Genomic DNA, 20,862 nt, shown 5'->3' with positions numbered 1-20,862 from the left:
CTCTTGAAAATCTTGCTACTAAAATGTGTTAGAATGATGCAACTGCAGAATTTGCTTCATGCTCAGAGAATTTGAGTCACTCTGCAAAGTCTGGTGAGCAGTGGAATGTTTGAGAGCTCCCAAATGGATGTTTCTGGTGCCCTTTTGCAGCATGTGATACCATCAAATAATTCTGCATGAATTTGGCCACAGGTGCAGAATTTGTGCAAAAAGGAATCTGCTTTGTGACCCTGCTGCAAAGGAAGAACATTCTGAGCTGCAGTAATGTTCTGTTGACAGCTCTTTTCATCCCCTCTGCGGTTTGTTAAGCCTCTGCTGAAGGACTTTTTTTGGCTAATGCAGTATTTGAGTCCAGTGGCACCTTAGAGACTCAACAAGATTTCCAGGGTATAAGCTTTCGAAAGCTTATATCCTGAAAATCTTGTTGGTTTTTAAGATGCTGCTGGACTCAAATTGTGCTGTTCAGTTGCAGGCGAACATGTCTACCCACCTAAAACGATCTTTTTTGGCTAATCCAGCAACCCAGCACAGATTGTGCATGGCATACCAGCAAGTACTTAGTGCTTGTTCTGACTCAATAAGCTGTTGGTATGAAAGCTAAGTAGATGATGTGTGAGAAAAATAAAGACTTTGACCGTTGTAATTGATAAGTTAAGAAAAATAACGAAGAGCTCTCCTGTGGCTCCTGCTTATTTCTCATCTTTTGCTTGTGTGCTGCAAGCCCACAAAAGCAAAGCATAAAAAACAGAAATGAGATTCAGAGTTCAAGATCCTGTAGAAGATGTTTGGCGTTATCCTATTATATCCCATTGCAAATGGTCATCTGATGGGTGGCAAAGAGTGGCCATGCATCTTGTAATGGTGGCACCAGACGCAGCAGTGGAGTTACCATTATGCTTTCTTTTTATGAAAGCTGCTAATTTTTCATTCTTTGTACTAACATTTTTCACTAACACCTGTTTGACTCATAGCTGGCTTTATAAAGTCACCACTGTCTCAAAAGAAGCTGACTGAGGACAGTGTGGAATTGCACTGTGAGGCCATCGGCAACCCCATCCCAGAGATCCAGTGGTGGTTCGAGGGGGCTGAGCCCAACGAGACTGTTGTCCAGCTGTGGGATGGCGCCTGGCAGGATCGGGTCGCAATCAACGCCACCTACAAGCAGCACTCTACTAGCACCATCTACGTCACCAATCTCACGCTCAACGACTCTGGCACATATGAATGCCGGGCCAGCAACGACCCCGATCGCAACCACTTGTCGAAGAGCCCCAAAGTCAAGTGGATCCGTTCCCAGGCGAACGTGTTTGTCATTGAGCGTGAGTGGTAGTCTCGAGGTGTTGGTGTTTGCTTGAACATTGAGATGTCTCAAGCTTTGCCACATCTCAGCCACACTTCACCTGTGTTGTGACTTTCCAAAAATCCACTTGCACCGTCGTGCCCCAATTGTGTAGCAATTTGAGACCTCCCATCCCTCTGTTACTATCCCTCACGACTGTTGAGTGATCTACCTTGGCCCTGCTCAAAAAGGGTTGTAGCCTCCTATCAAAAAGACCACCTGATGATCCTGTACCTATTAGAAGGCTGCAGAGGTTAGAGTGCCTCCCTCTTTCTCCTTAGTGCTCCTATTCAGCATCTGGCCTCTGCTTCCTGCTTTTCCCTTCAGCTTCCAGTTTCTCTGCTTGCATATATACAGTCTTGCTTTTTTAGTGGTTTTCCACCTGTTATTGAGGGGTGGCAGATGTTGAAAACCTTTGTATGTTCTTTGTGGTAACTGCATCCATTTTTGAAATGGCCACTCTGAGTTTGTGTAACACTGGTAATGTGGCTAATTTTGTGTGCTGTGCCTCTCCCCCTTCCCCACGCAGAGCTGAAAGTCCACTTTTGTAAAGCTGCACAGAAAACTGCTTACTGGCAGTTTAATGGCAGCAGCTTTGAATGAGCTGATAGAAATCACGTTTGCTACTTCTCAGGTTTGCATTTCAGTGAGAGGAGTACTTTCATTCCGACATCTCACTTTAGCATCCTCTGTCAGTGGTTTTCAAACTGATCAGGGGAAATCTTGAAGTGCCTTGGGAGCTTATTGGGGGTTCCTTAATGAAAAATTCTTTAGGAGACAAACCTCAAGAGTGTCTTTCAGCCCTGTTGGATTCCTTTTCCTTGGAAAATGGGTGGGCATGGGAGATTGGTCCTAAATTGGTTTGAATATATGAAGAAACTTCCCACAGCAGCTTAGTCTTGAAATAGAAATGCTGGCTGGACCTGACAGTTGACTAGGATGAACATTTATGGGTGCTCCGGGGGTTTGTTATTTGGAGGGCAAGAGGGTAGTTGTTAAATTGAGTTCTAAAGGTATGGGTTTTATACTGGTCTCAGTCCAGTATAGTAGATAACTTTTTGTAGGAAAATATAGCAGAGATTGTGCAAATATTGCGCATTGGAAATAATGAGAATAGATTCACACACACTCCAGTGTAGCTCTGTAAGAATACTTTACTAAAGGATAAAAATTAGGGTTACATTTGGAGAAAATAATAAATTGCTAAGCTGACTACATCTTGCTAGTTAAGTGACTTAGAGAAGAGACAAGAAGAAGTGAAAAAGTGGAAGTGAGCAAAGAGCAATAAAACTTCAGTACAGAGCATCAATTAATTGCCCCCAATAAACAAACTGCCCAATAGAAAATCCTAATCCTACTTCATTATGCTTGGTGACTCCCCTTTCTACACCGGGAATCTTATTCAAAGCTCTAATGGTTACATTCAAAGTATGTTTACTAATTAAGTAGGTAACACAAACAGTTTAACCATTTCATGACTGAAATGAAAACTCCCACACTTTTTACAGGAGGGTAAAAACAGATACAATTACCTACTTCCCATTTTGACTGGATTTCAGAGACAAGAAAGACTGTAGAGAATGCAGCCTTTATGGTACTTGTTCTTTTCCTGGAGCCAGCTATGAGAAGATTGTATTTAAAAGGTTCTAAATGGTCCTCTTTAAAACATTCCATGTGCAAAAGTACACAGCAGAAAGAGAATGGTGTGGATTTCCATGAATGGTGTCTTTGGGAGGGTCCATCTAGGGTCTGGATGAGTATATGTGCTGAGCTGTGTCCCCCCAAACACAAATATTCTGCTCAGGATAAACTATGCAAATTGGTCAGGTTTGCATACATTTCATTAGCTTTCTTCTGACAGCAATATTTGGAGTTGGCTAAGGTAGGTATGGTGCTGTATAAGGCTTAGAAGCCTCCAGCTTCTCCCCCGTCCCCAGCAACGTAACCTCTAGAAGTTTTCCTTGAAACCTAGTTGGTTTGCTGTATTTGTAGTAGTTGATGGTGCAAAGGCTAGAAGCAAGCCACTATGTGTTAGCGCTCCCTGTACATCTGTTCTTGCATTTCAGCAGTTGATCAGGGTCAGCAGCACAAGCAAGGTTGTCTTTCCTTTTCCTTCTCACTGAAACTGCTGTCTTGGTTGCATTACCCTGACCTAGCTTTGCTTTCCTTCTCAAAAACCAGGCCCCACAATCTCAACCTCACGAGAGGTAACTGATGGCTTGGATGTTGTCATTTCTTGTAACATAAGTGGAGCACCAACAGCAATCAGAGGCCATTACTGGATGAAGGGGAACACAAAGATTCAGTCAGATGACACTTCTGCGGATTCCACCTCCTACATGTAGGTATCTTGGGGGCGGGCGGGGCGGGGCAGGGAGTGTAGTGAATGTATTGTCTCGGGTGAGTCAAGTGGAAGATCACCTCCAGATCTGGAAGAGTGAAACCAGTTGCTTGACCTGCAGAAATCTTAAGTATATTGATGCTATGAAGAGCCCCTGGCTTAGTTTTGCAGAATGTTGTGTAGTTGGTGAGAACTTCAGGGGTCGTTTGGAGCTGCATGTCCACAACAGCTTGCCACACCATATTGTGGTCTACAGTGCAAAGCAAGATCATGTATGAAGGCCCTTAAACCAGGGTGGCAACTTGAGCCTCTAGTGTTTCATCAGTGTAGATGCACTGAGCCAGTGCATCTGGCACACAGGAATGTGCAGAAAGGAGTATGGTTGGAATAGCATAGGCAGTCCTAAGTACATTGATCAGATGATGGTGTAATAGTATGGCTGCAAAACATCAGCAGCTAAAATGTTCAGCATAGTTGGGACTCCTTATTTTTAAAAGATGATTAAGGATGGTGCAGTTGGCTGCATTGTTTGTCTAGCACCATCAACATGCATAGCACTTTAAAAAGGATAAAAAGACAGATTCCTGCTCTAGGGAGCTTATAGTCTTAAATTTTAGTATAAGGGGAAGGAAATGGAATAAAAAGTAGAAGAAAATGCATCCATTCCAGTTATTTGGGCTTGGCTTCAGTAGGGAAGGAGAGCATAGAGATCTGAAGTTCAAGGGGAAGGAGGTATGGATACGAGTGGAGAGGTGTTGTAGGCCATGGAAGGTTTTGTTATGCGTAAGGCACTTAGCCTGGAGCAGTCCAGAAGACAAAATAGAAATGGCCGGGCAAAATCAGCATTTGGTTGATGGCTGTTAGAAACTGTTGTGTTCCAGCTGGGCTGTCCTCGTGTTCATTCAGCACCCAGCCAAACCCTGTCTTGCTGGCATCAGTGTATATACAGTGAAGAAATAGTCCTTTAAAGCAAGTCAATAGGATCCCGCCTCCACATATGGGTTGGGCAGAGCCCTTTCCGACAGCATGTTTCATTGTCTTTAAACTTCCCTCAAGATTTGGAGAACATTATTTGCCCATAATTTGGCTTTATTTGGCCCTTGCATGGGCTTGATGAGGTCAAGGGTGAGTTTAGGAGCTCATAAGGGAAAACCTTATAAACCACTTTGGAAAAGGTAGGAGCACCACATATCATCTCTATTTGTCCCTGTTGGTGTTACTAGAATCCCAGCTGTACATTAGGTATCCCAGCTGTACACTGGGCATTGCTTAGGTATTTAGAATGGGGTGAGGTCAGCTTTTCTGAACAAAGGAAGAAATGGGCACACACCCTCATTCACAGAATCACAGAGTTGGAAGGGGCCATACAAACCTTCAAGTCCAACCCCCTGCCCGATGCAGGATGAGCCTAAAGCATCTCTGACAAATATTCATCCAGCCTCTTCTTGAAAACTGCCAGTGAAGGGGAGCTCACCACCTCCCTAGGCAGCTGAGTCCAACTTTGAACTACTCTGACCATGAAAAATTTTTTCCTAATACCCAGCTGGTACCTTTCTGCATGTAATTTAAGCTCATTGCTTCGAGTCCTACCCTCTGCTGCCAACTGGAACAGCTCCTTGCCCTCCTCCAAATGACAGCCTTTCAAATATTTAAAGGGAACAATCATGTCCCCCCCTCAATCTCCTCCAAACTAAACATTCCCAAGGCCCTCAGCCATTCCTCGTAGGGCTCAGTCTCCAGACCCCTGATCATTCTCATTGCTCTCTTCTGCACCCTCTCAGTTTTGTCCACGTTTTTGAAGTGAGGCCTCCAGAGCTGCACACAGTACTCCAGGTGCAGCCTGACCAAGACAGTATAGAGAGGGACTATGACCTGCGATTTCGACGCTATTGCCCTTTTGATTCAGCCCATGACTGAGTTTGCCTTTTTTGCCACCACATCACACTGACTGCAAATACTTAGTTTACAATCCACTCTTACTCCAAGATCTCTTCCGTATACACTACTACTCAAAAGTGTATCCCCCATCCTGTATTTGTGCTTCCCATTTTTGTGGCCCAGATGTAATACTGTGCACTTGTCTTTGTTGAATTGCATCCTGTTCACAGCTGCCCACTTCTCCAGAGTATTCAGGTCTTGTTGAATTTTAACTCTATCTTCTTGGGCGTTTGCCACTCCTCCCAATTTGGTATCATCAGCAAATTTAATGAGTAGCCTGTTTACCCCTTCATCCAGATCATTGATAAAAATATTGAAAAGTACCAGGCCCAAAACCAAGCCCTGTGGCACCCCACTGTACACCTCCCTCCAATCTGATGAAACACCATTGAGCACCACTCTTTGAGTGCGGTCCTCTAACCAGTTCCCAGTCCACCGAACCGTCCTATAGTCCAGTCTGCAGTCTTCCAGTTTCCCCATTAGAATGTCATGGGGAACCTTATCAAAAGCTTTACTGAAATACAGGTAAATCACGTCGACAGAGTTTGCACGATCCAGTAAGCTCGTCACTCGATCAAAGAAAGAAACCAGGTTGGTCTGGCAAGATCTGTTAGGGACAAAACCATGCTGACTTCCCCGGATCACTGAGCGGTCCTTCAGATGCTTACAGATTGATCCCTTTAAAATCTGCTCTAATATCTTCCCAGCCACAGAAGTCAGACTGACCAGTCTGTAGTTTCCCAGGTCGTCCTTCTTCCCTTTCTTAAAGATTGGGATAAGATTCCCTCTTCTCCAGTCTTGTGGCACATCTCCAGTCCTCCAGGAGGCCTTGAAGATGATGGACAGGGGTTCTGCAAGTTCTCTAGAAAGTTCTTTCAGCACTCTTGGGTGCACCCCATCCAGCCCAGGAGATTTGTATTCATCCAGTGCAGCCAGGTGCCTCTCCACAACCTCTCTGTCAATATCAACTAGCCCCCCCAAGTGTCCTGTCGTGTCTACTACCATCTCTAGACGGGCTCAAGTTCTTCAGTGAGAAAACAGAGGCAAAAAAGTCATTAAGCCTGTCTGCTTTTTCTCTGTCCTCCAACAGAGTTTCTCCTTCCACTCCCAACAGCGGTCCAATTGCCTCTTTTACCTAGTGTTTGCTTCTCACATATCTGTAGAAGTTTTTCTTATTGTAGCAAGCCCCCCTGGCCAGACCCAGCTCATACTGAGCTTTGGCTTCTCTAATGGCTGATCTGCAGTACCTAGTAACCTTTATATATTCCTCTTTAGAGGTCTGTTCTTCTCTCCATTTCCTGAACATTTCCTCTTTCTCCCTTAGCTTATTCTGGAGCTCTCTGTTCATCCACGTTGGACCGCTTACCATGTTTCCATCTTGCTGAAATAGTGAGGGCTTGAGCTTGCAAAAGCTCGTGTTTGAGAAGGGCTCACCCTTCACTCACTTCTCTTGTCAAGCCTCTGAGTTCATTGAAGTCAGCCCTATTTGTGTTAAGACTGTGGGGCTCAAGCAAGCCAGTCTTAACACAAAGAACAATACTCCTGCGTTCAGTAAACAAACTGTAGAGCATTGGACCAAGCAGCTGCCCTGTATCAAAGGAGTCAGCGAGTTTATCTGATATATTCCTGAAAAGCCAGGGTGCTAGTCTGTGGCAGCAAAAACATAAAGAAGATTTGTGGCACCTCAGAGAGTTCAGAATCTTGTGGTGGAAGCTTTTTGTTGAGGAGAGACTACTTCACCATATACTCAAACTTTCCACCACAGTAAATCTTTAAGTCCCTCACCAAGCCTCCTTTTTAGTTCCCAGGCCCATTTGTGGACAACATTTCCTTAACTTTATCCTGTCTCCCTTGAAGATCTCTTTCTCCCTGGGTATGAATTAAGCCATTCCTTGTTTGTTTTTGCTTTGTGCGTGAGTAAATTGTCCTGGCAATGCAAATAAAAACTTGTCTTGTGATATAATTGAGGAGGATTTATTTTTTCAAACATGTTGTATGGGGTGGGGGTGTTAAAACATTCTGAATAAGGAGAACAGAACATGGAGCTATCCACACGTATTCTGAATCCGAAGGGAGAGTTCGGTTTCCTGCAGCACTTCCTTTTCCTTTTCTGTGTAGTGGATGTCCTCAGTGGCCGCTGTAGCTTAACAGCTTGCAGCTGAAGCCTTCACAGTCCCAGGAACCAAACTCCCATCCCCCTTGTAATGGTGTTCACAGACTTTCGATTCCCATGACTTCTCTTTCCCAGTTGGCACAGGCCCAGCCTGCTGAAGAAGCAAGGCATCATGTCCCTTCCATGCGGTGGGCAGACGTGCCTCTCTTCCCATAGCCTCAGGGAGCTGAGCAAGGATTAAAGTATTTATAACCCAGCCTCCCTTGCGTGCCCTCAATTCTCTCAACTGGACAGTTTGTGTTGAAATAGTGACAAAAGCCTGGTCAACTTAACAAAACAGCATTTCAGTATTACAGTGCATAATGGGCTGCAGACTTTTCCCAGGGGTCTAAGCACTGATCCAGACCATATGTTGTAGGATCTCTTCCTTTTCTCTCCTTTCAATTCTGGTTGCTGCTCAGAAATTTCTTGAGTTCTAAGAAGGTTGCTATCATCATTGCTATGCCTTGCATAAGACCTAGATTCCATTGAGACGTCCAAACTCAAGTATACAACTCTCATTTCATCTCACCCACACTCATCACCAAAATAGATGATAGTCTTAAATATAAATAAGCATATCAAACAGAATAAGATCCAGAGGAGTTAGCCAGGTTAGTCTGTAGTTGCAAAATAGTAAAGAGTCCAGTAGCACCTTTAAGACTAACAAACTTTATTGTAGCATAAGCTTTTGAGAACCACAGCACTCTTTGTCAGATGAGAGCGGTGGTTCTTGAAAGCTTATGCTACAATGAAGTTGGTTAGTCTTAAAGGTGCTACCTGGCTCTTTATTATCAAACAGAATAAGTGACAGAAAAGATTATTTAAGGAATCAGATTTAGAGGGTCTTGGGAGCTTTGGATGTTACCTGTGTCAGCGTATACATGTGTAAGCATCCCCACATGTTCAAATCCCAAACACTAGACCAGAGGGCCCCCAACCTTTATGAGCCTCTGGGCACTTTGGGAATTCTGACTCAGGATGCTGGGTGCAGCCATGAAATGGCTGCTACAGGAGGCAGAACCAACCACAGAGTAAGAGGGATTGAGGTTCTCCATAGCTAATGTCCAGAAACCAGTGGGAGAACACTTCAATCTACCAGGACACTCCATCAAAGACTTAAAGGTCACTGTAGTTCAACAAACCTTTCAAAAACAAAATCCAATGGGAGGCTGCTGAATTGGAATTCATATGCAAATTTGACTCTGTCAAGCTGGGACTAAATAGGGACTATGAATGGTTATCACATTATCACAGGTAACAGATTTCCTTTACGGAGGCGGGGTCTGGGGGAGCCCAGTGGCTCCAGGTAAGGTATCAGTGGGGACCTCAGCACTAGACAGTACACAGACAGAGCTGTGGCTTCATACCCCTCCAGAAGGAGACACAGGGAGAAAGATTGAAACTAGCCAATTTTATTGTTACTGGCTTAACAAAAGATACATAATAAAAAAAGGAATGGTAAGCAATTTATAGGTATACAGACAGTCCAGCAGCTGTAAATACAAAATACGTGATAGTTCTAAGCAGTTCAACATCTGCAGGTTACTTAATGCAGTTCCAAACTATAGTAGTAATCAGATACTAGTGCCCAGTTAACTTTAGAATTTGCCTCCCAAATATGTCCCTCACGTTTGGCTAGAACAGGGAAAAAAATAATCTGGGAGGAGGTGTTTGTATGTCATCAGAGGATAGGTGGGAGAGGAAAGAGACCACAGCTGTGGAGAAGAAGGCTGGAGAGTGAGGGAGCCTGCTGGCCAAGATTTAAAAAATAGATCAAAAAGGTCAGAGCTAAAGATCAGGGAAGGAATGTAAGAAAGACATGGAAGAGAAGGTCAGAAAAGGAAAATAGGATAGGACAAGTTAGATCATACACCCTGCTTGTCTTGAAGAGGGAGTGTCTTCTTTGTGGGTACTAAAAGAAGGCTTGGGAGGAGACACCAACTCAGAATGGTGGGGCCAAGGCAGCCTCCTTTATGCCTGTTTCCTGAAGCTCCAGGAAAGTCAAGGGGCATTTGAGCTACTAAAGGTATGACTGTAATTGGGCAGGAGATAAGGTTATTTGATTGGGTTACAGGGCAGGTCCACATTATCAGGGATACCCATGAATGGAAAGGAATGCTGATTGGTCATCCTGCAAATGGTGGCCTGAGTGCATAGAGTCCTTAGAGTCACTGAAAGGACCCCGATGAGGGTCTTGGGAGCCTTGTGGGAACAGGCTGTTTGCTCTTGCAAGTGTGTTTTATTTCACATAGCCCCTATCGTGAGTTACTGCTTTAATACAAGATAGACTCTCCCTGTTCGTATAGCTGCATAAGGCCATGGGAACTGGTGGCGCTTTTTGGCTTCCAGCAGGGAGGGGGTCTAGAGGTAACAGTGATCTTGATTGAAAAGGGCATTGTGGTAGCCTTCAATAAAAAGCACCTTCTTGCTGTTTTGTCCCACTTGTGGACAAAGGTTGTAGTCTCATCTGTTCAGGCATTCCTGACTTCTTATTGGTAACATGCTTTATAATCTGCTCACACTTCTTTACAAGCTTGTCTTCATCGCAGGTTAGAGAAAGTGGATCATGAAACTTCAGGAGAATATGAATGTTTCTTCAAGACAACCCCACTTGCAAAAGGGACTGTGTATGTGAAAGGTAACTGTTTCAAGGGGGGGGGGTGTACATGCCCTCCCTTCTCAAACCACTTTAGTTTTCCTGTTGAAGGGAATGTGAGAGTAAGTTTGTTTGTTTGTTTGTTTCCATTTGTATTCCGCCCTCCCCGCACCAATAAAATTTACATTTAAGAAAAATTAAAACCACAAATAGATAAAGTATAAATATTTAAGATTAAAAAATTAAAAGCATCATGGAAATCCCATCAATCTCTCATCCAACCGTCACGGAAAAGTTCTTAAACATATAAACAGACTAGCTTGATGCCCGTGCTTCGCTACAGTATTTAACTACTTTAAATCCAGTTATAATATTTATGGGTAAGTTACATTTTTGGTTTGGAGGGGGGGGGCAGGTTGAGTTGGTTTTGTAGTATAATAGCATAGTACCCAAGCTTCACAGAAGTGTTTGAATAAAGCAAAGCATCTTGATGCCTAAAACTGATGGAGTGAATTTTGAAATGTAACATTTATTGAAGAGATTTTTAAAAGGAAAAGATTGTAGTGCAAGAAATAAAGTGAAGAATACGTTCAACCTTATTTTTCTACTGAACGACCTCTTTGTAGACCTCATTGGTGGTTTTCCCCCACTTTGGAGCCCCCACTTTGAGGAGAAGCTTGTGGGCTGGGAAGCCAGGAGGATTGAGCATGTTGAGGAACTCCACAGGGCAGTGGACCGCATCATCCATTTGCACCACTGAATCCACAGATCTGTACTCCATTTCTACCCCTTTGAGGGAGTTAAGTTGTGTTTCATTAATGATGGCCGCCTTGTCTTTCTTGGGAGTCAGAGTAGCACACTTGCACAGCCTGTCCATGGACTTCTTCATGAGAGTGTGATGGTATCTGGGTATATCGTGGCTGTTGGGTCTGCCAGGGTCGTCACTACTGTGCCCAGGCCTGCAGGGATGGTCACCTTTCCCTTGAACTCAGGACTTGCCCACTGCTGCTCAGTACACTGAAGGAGAACGATGTGCATCGTACAGGGTAGCTGTATCCCTTTGGGGAAACACATTTTACCCCTTTTTACCCCCTTAGGGGGCGAATTTCTTAAAATCCCCTCTTAGTGAGACTCCACATCACAGAAGGAACGTCCTGCCCAAATGTCATGTTTCTAGGTCCAGTGGTTTGGGCTGGGCGTCGATGAGTCAGTCAGGACACTTCTCTCTCTCTCTCTCTCTCTCTCTCTCTCTCTCTCTCTCTCTCTCTCTCTCTCTCTCTCTCTCTCTCTCTCTATATATATATATATATATATATATATATATATAACATAAAAGCACAATAAGGTGATGGATACTTCTGATAGGAAGGGCCACGTTCTTCTCCAAAACGGCCGGCGGGGCCTGACTCAGCCCTGACCATACACCTGGCAGAATAGCTCCATCTTACAGGCCCGGCGGAAAGATAGCATATCCTGTCGGCCTCTGGTCTCATTAGACAGCATTGCACCAGGTTGGAGCCAGGACAGAAAAGGCCCTGGTTCTAGTCGAGGCCAGGCAGGCCTTCCTGGGGCCTGGGACCATTAGTAGATATTTATCACCAGATCGAAGCGTCCTCTGGGGCACATATAGGGAGAGGCGGTCCTGCAGGTACACTGGTCTCGGTCTGCATAGAGCTTTAGAGGTCATTACCAAAACCTTGAATCTGAACTTGATGAGTTGCCACTTCAGTGAGGAATAAGCTGTTCTCTATCAATAATAAAGAGAAACAGCAGCTGCCCCATATTCATTGAAAGCAACAAGGATTAAAGTTAGCAAATATTTCTGACCCAGGAAGGGTTACTTCAGCCCTCCAAATTAATCCACTACAGCTGCTGGCCCATTTGCCAGGCATAAGTAATTACATTTTGGCTTCAGCAGCCCGAACATTAAAGCAAGTGGCAACTGTTGTCCAGTTTATAGAAATTTCCCCTTGGTCTCTTGGAGGTGACACTTACTTGCCACAGCCAAGTAACTATACTCAAACCTGGGCTTACTCTTTGCTCTCAAACTATCTCTTTCATGCATCCCAGTAACAAAACAGCATTTGGACCTTAGTACTTGCTGCTCAGCAGGCTCTCTCTGTCCTCTTGGCTGACCTGTTGCTTCTTTTTTCCTTTACAGTTGAACCTCACGTGGTTGCCTACAAGAAGTCAGAGCATGGGAATGAGAGGGACGTAGGGGTGCTGATTTGCAAGTCAGCATCATATCCCCCTGTCACCCAGTGGTCTTGGTTCAAGATGGTGGATGGGCCCCAGGTAAGTTTCTCAGATGAAGCTGACTAGTCTTTGGTGGGTAGCTTCAGATAACCTCTTACAGTGCACACCGGTGTTAGTGGTTGAGCTGGTGTTTGAAGGGAGATACTTCACTGCACTGTCTGCACTTTTCTCAAATCTTTTAAGAACCGGCGTAGGGTTGCTGTTTGAATTTCAAACATAAGATGAGTACACACAAGCTTTGGTTCCATTCTTTCAGCCTTCTAGGCAAATACCACATTAAAATATTTCTGCATTTTCCTTCCACTCCAACTCAAGTAAGGTTGTGCTGTGGTTTGGCTGTGAAACTCAGAGTTGTCATGAAACACACAGACCAACTTTCATAATAAATAAACCATTGCGTCTGAACCAAGTCTGTGTGTAATTGCTTAAGTGAATTACAGGCATATTTTTCTGACTTATTCGGAATACATAATGCCTTTTTTCTTCTTAGTACAATTATCTACCTCTCTCAGAGTTAAGGATAAATTTTACTATTCCCATTTCCATTTACAATTGGATCTAGTCTTTCAAGTAACTAAAATGTTTGTTCTCTTTCTCACCAGTGCTGCTTCCAACCTGGGAAGATTTTTCTCCAGTCTAGCACTGCAGATGGTCAAATATTTCCCCTACCAGGCATTTAGTAGAAATGTGCTGCCTGTTTTTCAGAAGCATTCTCTACAAGCCTAAGTGCTGGAAAAGTGTTTGCAAAACAAAAGTTGAGATCCCCTCTTAGCCCCAGCAGAGCCTACAGTCTTATTCTTTCCCCCACCCCCTCACCGCCGCCAATTATCTCCTCATTTTTTTCTCTTACACACTACTTCCTTCCCAGAGCTCAGGGAGGGACATGAGATTTGGTCCTCCAGTGTTTTATCCTTTCAACAACTCTGTGAGGTACATTGGGCTGTGTGTATGTGTGTGAGAGAAAGAGGGAGAGAGACTGTTTTAAAATCTTTACCCAGCAAGCTTAGATGGAGATTTGAACTCGGGCCTCACCTGTCCAAGTCACTACACTGGCTGTGCTACTTTTTGCAACATGAGCTGAGACAGACAGATGGGGTGTGAACCAGCAGAAGTAAACAATAAAGAGAACTTTTGTTCTGGGGGGGTAGATATTATTAGAAGGGAAGAACTCCAAGGAAGTGGAAGAAGATTTTTAAACAGTGTTTTCAGTTCTGTCTTGAGTCTCCTTAGATTGTACCAAGTCTAATCAAGACATGCCAAAGAATGAGGTGCCAGACACCTCTGGTGGAAGGCTGGTCTTCAGAATGCAGCTGGAGGGTTACATTTTTTTCAAAGTTCTCCATCCTGTAAAATAATTCCCTGTACATGGCAAACTGGCATAGCATGCAAATTCTAGGCTTAAAACCTTTCTCCCTGATGAGCTTCCTATTTGTTTGCTGTTTTTCAATATGAGGAAAAAATAAAAATGTAAGCCTCCACCCAAAAAAACCAGTCTGAAGTGGTATATCCCATTCTACCAATGTATCCTGCTGTGTGAGTGGAGCTAATGAGTGGAGCCTTGTATCGAATCCAAAGTACACTTGTCCTTTAAAGCAGGATTAGATTCTGATTCTACTCTCAGCTGATGAAAGCTGCCTTTCCTTCCCTGCAGCCCATTGTGAATGGTACAGATAACCGATTCTTCATCAAATCTGATGGCAACAAGACTGAGCTACGAATCATGGACCTGAACATTGAGAAAGACCCGGGCGAGTACAGGTGTAATGGCACCAATGAGATGGGTGAAGGGAGCGCTGTCGTGAGCTTGCGGGTCCGCAGCCGCCTAGCAGCTTTGTGGCCATTCCTGGGGATCGTAGCTGAAGTGCTAGTTCTTGTGACTATTATCTTCATCTTTGAAAAGAGAAGAAAGCCTGATGAGATCCCTGATGGTAAGGAGTTCTGGGTGGGGATGGGGGTCACTGAGGAGCCCCAGGCTTCCTCCCAAACAGGCCTCTTCGCTTGAACCGTTCCTTCCACTTAAGAGTCCTTTGACAGACTTGGGCTTCATTGGCTTTCAGTGAGAGAAAAAGATTGCTGCCGAGTCCTTTTCCAAACAGTGTGGTAGCATGTGCACTTTACCAAAGCTAGTATCGGGTGGTGCGTCACGTCTACACAGCAGCAGAGCAACCTTTATTGGCATAAATAATACAGACGAAACAGAAGAAATGTTGTGGAATAAATTCATAGGGCAGCACAATCGTGTCCCCAGACAGCAAAATTATCTCAGGATACAGCAGTCATAGGGGGCTTTATAAAATGTTACCCTTGACTTCCACACATAAGCCAGGAATTCAGCAACGGATAGAGTTATTGCTGGACTCTTGTCTGCTAAGAAAAATTTTAGATCCTTATCCAAAAAATCCCTCTGCACAGGAAAAAGAGGCAATATATGCCGCCATGGTGGTATGCAAGGAATAGAGGGACAGTGAGTGAGGGGAGCAGACTCCGGAGCTGCCGGCATTAATAGTCTGCACCTCAATATCCCCAATTCTCCTCTTGACCACCTGCAGAACTGCCACCTCACCACTATTATATAAAGGTTCCAAGTCGATTCCTAAGGAACCAATCTTTCCCACTACAGCCTGTGACCAATCCGAAATAAAGGGATCAGTTTGAAGTTGAGCCATTAGGCTGGTAGGGGAGGATCGAAAATGAAGACGGAGCCAAAATTTAATCGTAGTGACCCAGGCCCGAGATTCTATCAGGTGCAGATCCAATTCCTTACAGAGGGTAAACAATGACACTGAATTGGATAAACCAAGGATCCTACGCAGGAAGACAGAGTAGATACGCTCAATTCTTTTAGTAAAGGACTGTATCCAAATAGGGATTCCGTACAACAGTCGGGAAATAACTGTTGCTTGGAAAATCTTAAGCACTGCTGGGACAAATTGATTGCCCTCTTGAAAAAAGAAACGAATCAAGGCTGCAGACTTGTTCTTGGCTAAACTCGGAGAGTGCGCTCTATGCGGGCACCAACTCAGATTGTAATGGAATAGCACTCCTAAGTAGCGGAAAGATTTTACCTGCTGTATTCCTTTTTTTGCTATTAGCCAGCGGTTGCGTTTCCAAGATTTAGAGAAAACCAAAATTTTTGTCTTGTCAAAATTAATAGAAAGAAGGTTCTGAGAGCAATATGCATTAAACTCGGATAAGAGACGAATAAGGCCAATTCTTGTAAAGGAAAGGATAACCGCATCATCTGCACAAAGCAGAACTGGCACTGCAGCCGTATTTAATTTAGGGGGGTGGCCATTAATCCTATCCGAACAAGAAGGCAAGTCAGAGATAAAAAGGTTAAAAAGGGAGGGGGGCAAGAACGCACCCTTGCTTGACTCCTTTAGAGACAGGTATCTCCTTAGTGAGAGACCCTTTCCCACGTCTACACAGAGAGGATGTCCTCAGGAATCCGACCATGTTTGTTCTGAGAGCTACATATATTCTGCCTTGTGGTGAACTTGTGAACGGTGAAGTCTTAATTACTTTGCCCTTGGCCTCTGGGGCCGTCTCTTCCCCACCCCCCAGGTATTAGTGAGGTTGAAAGGAACGGTATGTTGTTCCTTATAGGAAGGAGAGGACAACATTTCTGTGAATTAAATTTGTAAAGCAAGAGTGTATGCATATGGTCTTCACAGATAAAGGCACGATTCATCTCTGTTAGGTGACTAGAAATACAACACAACGTGGTTGCTGTATCCACTTAATTGCCCCTAAGAATCCCAGAAAACAGGGAATCAAAATCCTGCTGTTTCTCTCCCCATTTTTGCTGAAGTCTTGTACAAGAAATGTGCTGGCACAGGGCACAGTGCAGTAGTCCCCCCCCAACCCCTTTAACTTCAGTTGGCAACCAAATGTTGCTCCTGTGAAAAAAGAGAAAAGGCAAAGCACCAATCTTTTCTTTGCAGCCATGAAGTTTAGGGGTGTGTTTTTATGTTCCAAAATTCACCTGCAGGATTCTACAGCTTTCCCTTCAGTTTGTATAACAAGGCCTCTGAATCCTGTGTCTGGGCCACCTTGAAATGCCACTTCGTTCTCTTTCACTCTTAAACAGCCTCTTTACTTGGGGAATATTGTGGGGGAGCTGAGGTCTGATCATGTAGAGGAGCAGTTGAAACCCGGTGGGCAGGGAATTTTTTTTTTTAACTTGCAGGCGAGGGTGGTGTCATTGCTGGCATTACCTTTGCACTCTCTTCCTTTCTCTGCTGCTGCGTGTGCTGCAACTTGTGGTAAGTGAAAGAGCCAGCTCAAGCTGTCCCTGTACTTCATTCTTCTCACAAACTGTTGAGTGATCTCTGTGTCACTCTTGTGCAGTTTTCTAGTCTCAGGCCCCAGGCTCTGTGTGTGTCTGTGGAGAGCTCTTGACTGTTGTGGGGGAGCTCCTCTGTGCTCCTTGTAGGGTGGCAGAATGCATTGTGATGCTGAAAACTCTGTTGTGTGTTCTCCTGCAATACCAGTGATAGGGGTGTGAAATTCGGTATTATGATTAGGTTAAAGTTACTGACTCAAGGCCGTTTCAGTTTTTTTCAGTATTACTGAAACTTTTTCTGAATACCGAAAAATTTCAGTAATACCAAAACAGAGATTACCTAAACGATTCGGCCATTGTTTTCAATGAGAAAACCTTCTCCCGGCTCTCTGGGAGTCTGGGGGGGCCATTTTCTGTCTGAATCACACCAAACTTGGTGGAGACCTTCTCTTAACTGTCCTCTAACTACCCCCCAAGTGTCAGAAAGATTGGACTTTGGGGGGCCATGTTATGCCCCGCCCAAACAAGGTGTCCCCATCCCCCTACAGTCTCCATGGTTCTCTATGGAGAAAAACAAGTCATATTTCTAGGTGGCTTGGGGTGGCATTTTGCAAGCAAAATGCACCCAACTTTCAGGGGACCTGCTCCCACCTGTCCTCCCACCCTCCACCAAGTTTCAGGCAGATTCAACTTTGGGGGGCCATTTTATGGCCTCCCAAAGAAGGTGCCCCTATCCATCTCCACTCCACTATTGCCTATGGGGGAAATAAGAGAGGCTTGTGTGGCTAGGGGTGGCATTATGCATGCAAAATGCCCCCAAACTTCAGGGGACCTCCTCCTACCTGTCCTCCCTCCCTCCACCAAGGCCCAAGCTGATCCCACTTTGGGGGGCCATTTTATGGCCTCCCAAAGATGCTGCTCTTAGCCTCCCCTTTCTCCATTATTTCCTATGGGGGAAATAAGAGAGGCTTGTGTGGCTAGGGGTGGCATTTTGCACACAAAATGCCTCCAACCTTCAGGGGCCCCTTTCCTACCTGTCCTCTCACCCTCCACCAAAGCTCAACCAGATCCCACTTTGGGGGGCCATTTTATGCCTCCCCCCCAAGGTGGTTCTCCTGCCACACCACTTTGTCTTTCTACTGTGGGGAAGACTTCCACATCACAGAAACACATGGAATTGGGACTGCCACAGTCCTCCTGCACCCAAACTGCCAAATACCACACACACCTTCCCCAAAACCTAACCTCCCCTGTCCTGTGGCTAGCCACTTTCTATTGATTCCTGTTATGGGAAAATCTCCCACAGCAGGAACCCACGGAATGTGGCATCTGTGGCCACAGGCACAGTCCCCCTTTTAAATCCACCCCCCCACAGCCCCACACTGACCCAAAGACACCCTCCCCAACATTCCCACACCAGCCACTGCCCCAGGAGCAGGCTGGCTTGTTCGCTGTAATGGGAACTTTTAAACTCTCTTTCCCAGGGCAATTATGCACAGCCCAGGGGTGCCACAATGGTGGGCACACTCCTGAGTGCGAGCTTGTCCCTGTGAAAGAGCACCTGAACCACAGACACCCTCCCCCAAATTCCCCCACCACCTACAGAGATGGCTGGCCAGCCCTATGATGGGAACCAACTGCACCACAAAGAATAAAACACACACACACACTGAATAAACAGTTATTTTCTCACTTTCAAAGCACAAGTAGGCAAAGCATTGTGATACATTACACCAGCAGTCCCCCACACAGAAAAATAACACAACTCACTTAACATCAGAGAATCACAAAAACACAATTCCTGTCAAAAACACTTCATTTCTTTAACAGTTGTAGGTTACACAGCAGGGGGGCACACCAGAGGGCATTCCAGCATTCCCTAATACAACTCACTTCACATCAGAGAATCACCCAAACACAATTGCTGTCAAAAACGGTGAAGTGAGTTGTGTTATTTTGTTTAGTAGACTGCTTTCATTCCCTGTTGTGCCCTCCTACGGTGTAACCTAAAGCAGTTAAAGAAAAGTGTTTTTGACAGCAATTGTGTTTTGGGTGATTCTTTAATGTGAAGTGAGTTGTGTTATTTTTTTTGTAAGATACTGCTGGCATGCCCTTTGGTGTACCCCCCCCCCCTGCTGTGTAACCTAAAGCTGTTCAAGAAATAAAGTGTTTTTGACAGGAATTGTGTTTTTGTGATTCTCTGATGTTAAGTGAGTTGTTATTTTTCTGTGTGGGGGACTGCTGGTGTAATGTGTCACAATGCTTTGCCTACTTGTACTTTGAAAGTGAGAAAATAATTGTTTTTAAACTTTATTCAGTGTGTGTTTGTGTTTTATTCTTTGTTGTGCAGTTGGTTCCCATCATAGGGAACAATGGGGCTGGCTGGCCAGCCATCTCTGTAGGTGGTGGGGGAATTTGAGGGAGGGTGTCTGTGGTTCAGGTGCTCTTTCACAGGGACAAGCACGCACTCAGGAGTGTGCCCACCATTGTGGCACCCCTGGGCTGTGCATAATTGCCCTGGGAAAGAGAGTTAAAAGTTCCCATCACAGGGAACAATGGGGGACGGCTGGCCAGCCTGCTCCTGGGGCAGTGGCTGGTGAGGTAATGTTGGGGAAGGTGTCTTCGGGTCAGTGTGGGGCTGTGGGGAGTGGATTTAAAAGGGGGACTGTGCCTGTGGCCACAGATGCCACATTCCATGGGTTCCTGCTGTGGGAGATTTTCCCATAACAGGAATCAATAGAAAGTGGCTAGCCACAGGACAGGGGAGGTTAGGTTTTGGGGAAGGTGTGTGTGGTATTTGGCAGTTTGGGTGCAGGAGGACTGTGGCTGTGGCCATTGGCAGTCCCAATCCCATGTGTTTCTGTGATGTGGAAGTCTTCCCCACAGTAGAAAGACAAAGTGGTGTGGCAGGAGAACCACCTTGGGGGGCATAAAATGCCCCCCCAAAGTGGGATCTGGTTGAGCTTTGGTGGAGGGTGAGAGGACAGGTAGGAGAGGAGCCCCTGAAGGTTGGGGGCATTTTGTGTGCAAAATGCCACCCCTAGCCACACAAGCCTCTCTTATTTCCCCCATAGGAAATAATGGAGAAAGGGGAGGCTAAGAGCAGCATCTTTGGGAGGCCATAAAATGGCCCCCCAAAGTGGGATCAGCTTGGGCCTTGGTAGAGGGTTGGAGGACAGGTGGGAGATGGGCCCCTGAAGTTTGGGCCCCCTGAAGTTTGGCCCCTAGCCACACAAGCCTCTCTTACTGAAACTTGGTGGAGGGTGGGAGGACAGGTGGGAGCAGGTCCCCTGAAAGTTGGGTGCATTTTGCTTGCAAAATGCCACCCCAAGCCACCTAGAAAGATGACTTGTTTTTCCCCATAGAGAACCATGGAGACTGTAGGGGGATGGGGGCACCTTGCTTGAGGGGGCATAACATGGCCCCCCAAAGTCCAATCTTTCTGACACTTGGGAGGTAGTTAGAGGAGAGTTAGGAGAAGGTCTCCACCAAGTTTGGTGTGATTCAGACAGAAAATGCGCCCCCCCCCCACACTCCCGGAAAGCCGGGAGAAGGTTTTCTCATTGAAAACAATGGCCGAATCAAGCCAAAACGCGAATACCGAAACAGCTTGCTGATTCAGTATTCCCTGAATACCGAAACGGTTTCCTGATTCAGTTAAAACCGAATCAGGTTTACCGAAACAGGCATGCCTTGCACACCCCTAACCAGTGATCCTCTTTCTGTAGCTGCAGTGCTGTTTCTGCGTTTGCTCAGAGACATGGAGCCCCCTTTGTGCTTCAGCTTTCTAACAGCCACTTGCTTGCTCACTCATTTGTATTTGCCTGCAGGATTGGGGTTGGCAACCCGTCAGACTTGGCAAAACCTAGAAGCTTTGTATCAAAATGTGTTAACTAACTTAACCCATTACTGTCTAAACATCAAATTGCCATTCTGGGTTAGATCATCTAGG

The 20,862-nt window shown here is 45.3% G+C and overlaps 1 protein-coding gene across 1 annotated transcript in view; it reads left to right on the top strand.

The window, feature by feature from the left end:
- BSG (basigin (Ok blood group)) overlaps positions 1-20,862 on the top strand; it is a 60,160-nt gene that overhangs the window by 35,181 nt on the left and 4,117 nt on the right. Inside the window, exons 2-5 of the mRNA XM_054981594.1 lie at positions 3,521-3,680; positions 10,323-10,411; positions 12,531-12,664; positions 14,277-14,553. Of these exons, the coding sequence (XP_054837569.1) occupies positions 3,521-3,680; positions 10,323-10,411; positions 12,531-12,664; positions 14,277-14,553 (660 nt within the window). The remainder of the gene's footprint in view (positions 1-3,520; positions 3,681-10,322; positions 10,412-12,530; positions 12,665-14,276; positions 14,554-20,862) is intronic.

Source organism: Eublepharis macularius, chromosome 5 (assembly GCF_028583425.1).
Source record: "Eublepharis macularius isolate TG4126 chromosome 5, MPM_Emac_v1.0, whole genome shotgun sequence".
Taxonomy (NCBI): domain Eukaryota; kingdom Metazoa; phylum Chordata; class Lepidosauria; order Squamata; family Eublepharidae; genus Eublepharis; species Eublepharis macularius.
This window is presented reverse-complemented; position numbering and strand designations above follow the sequence as displayed.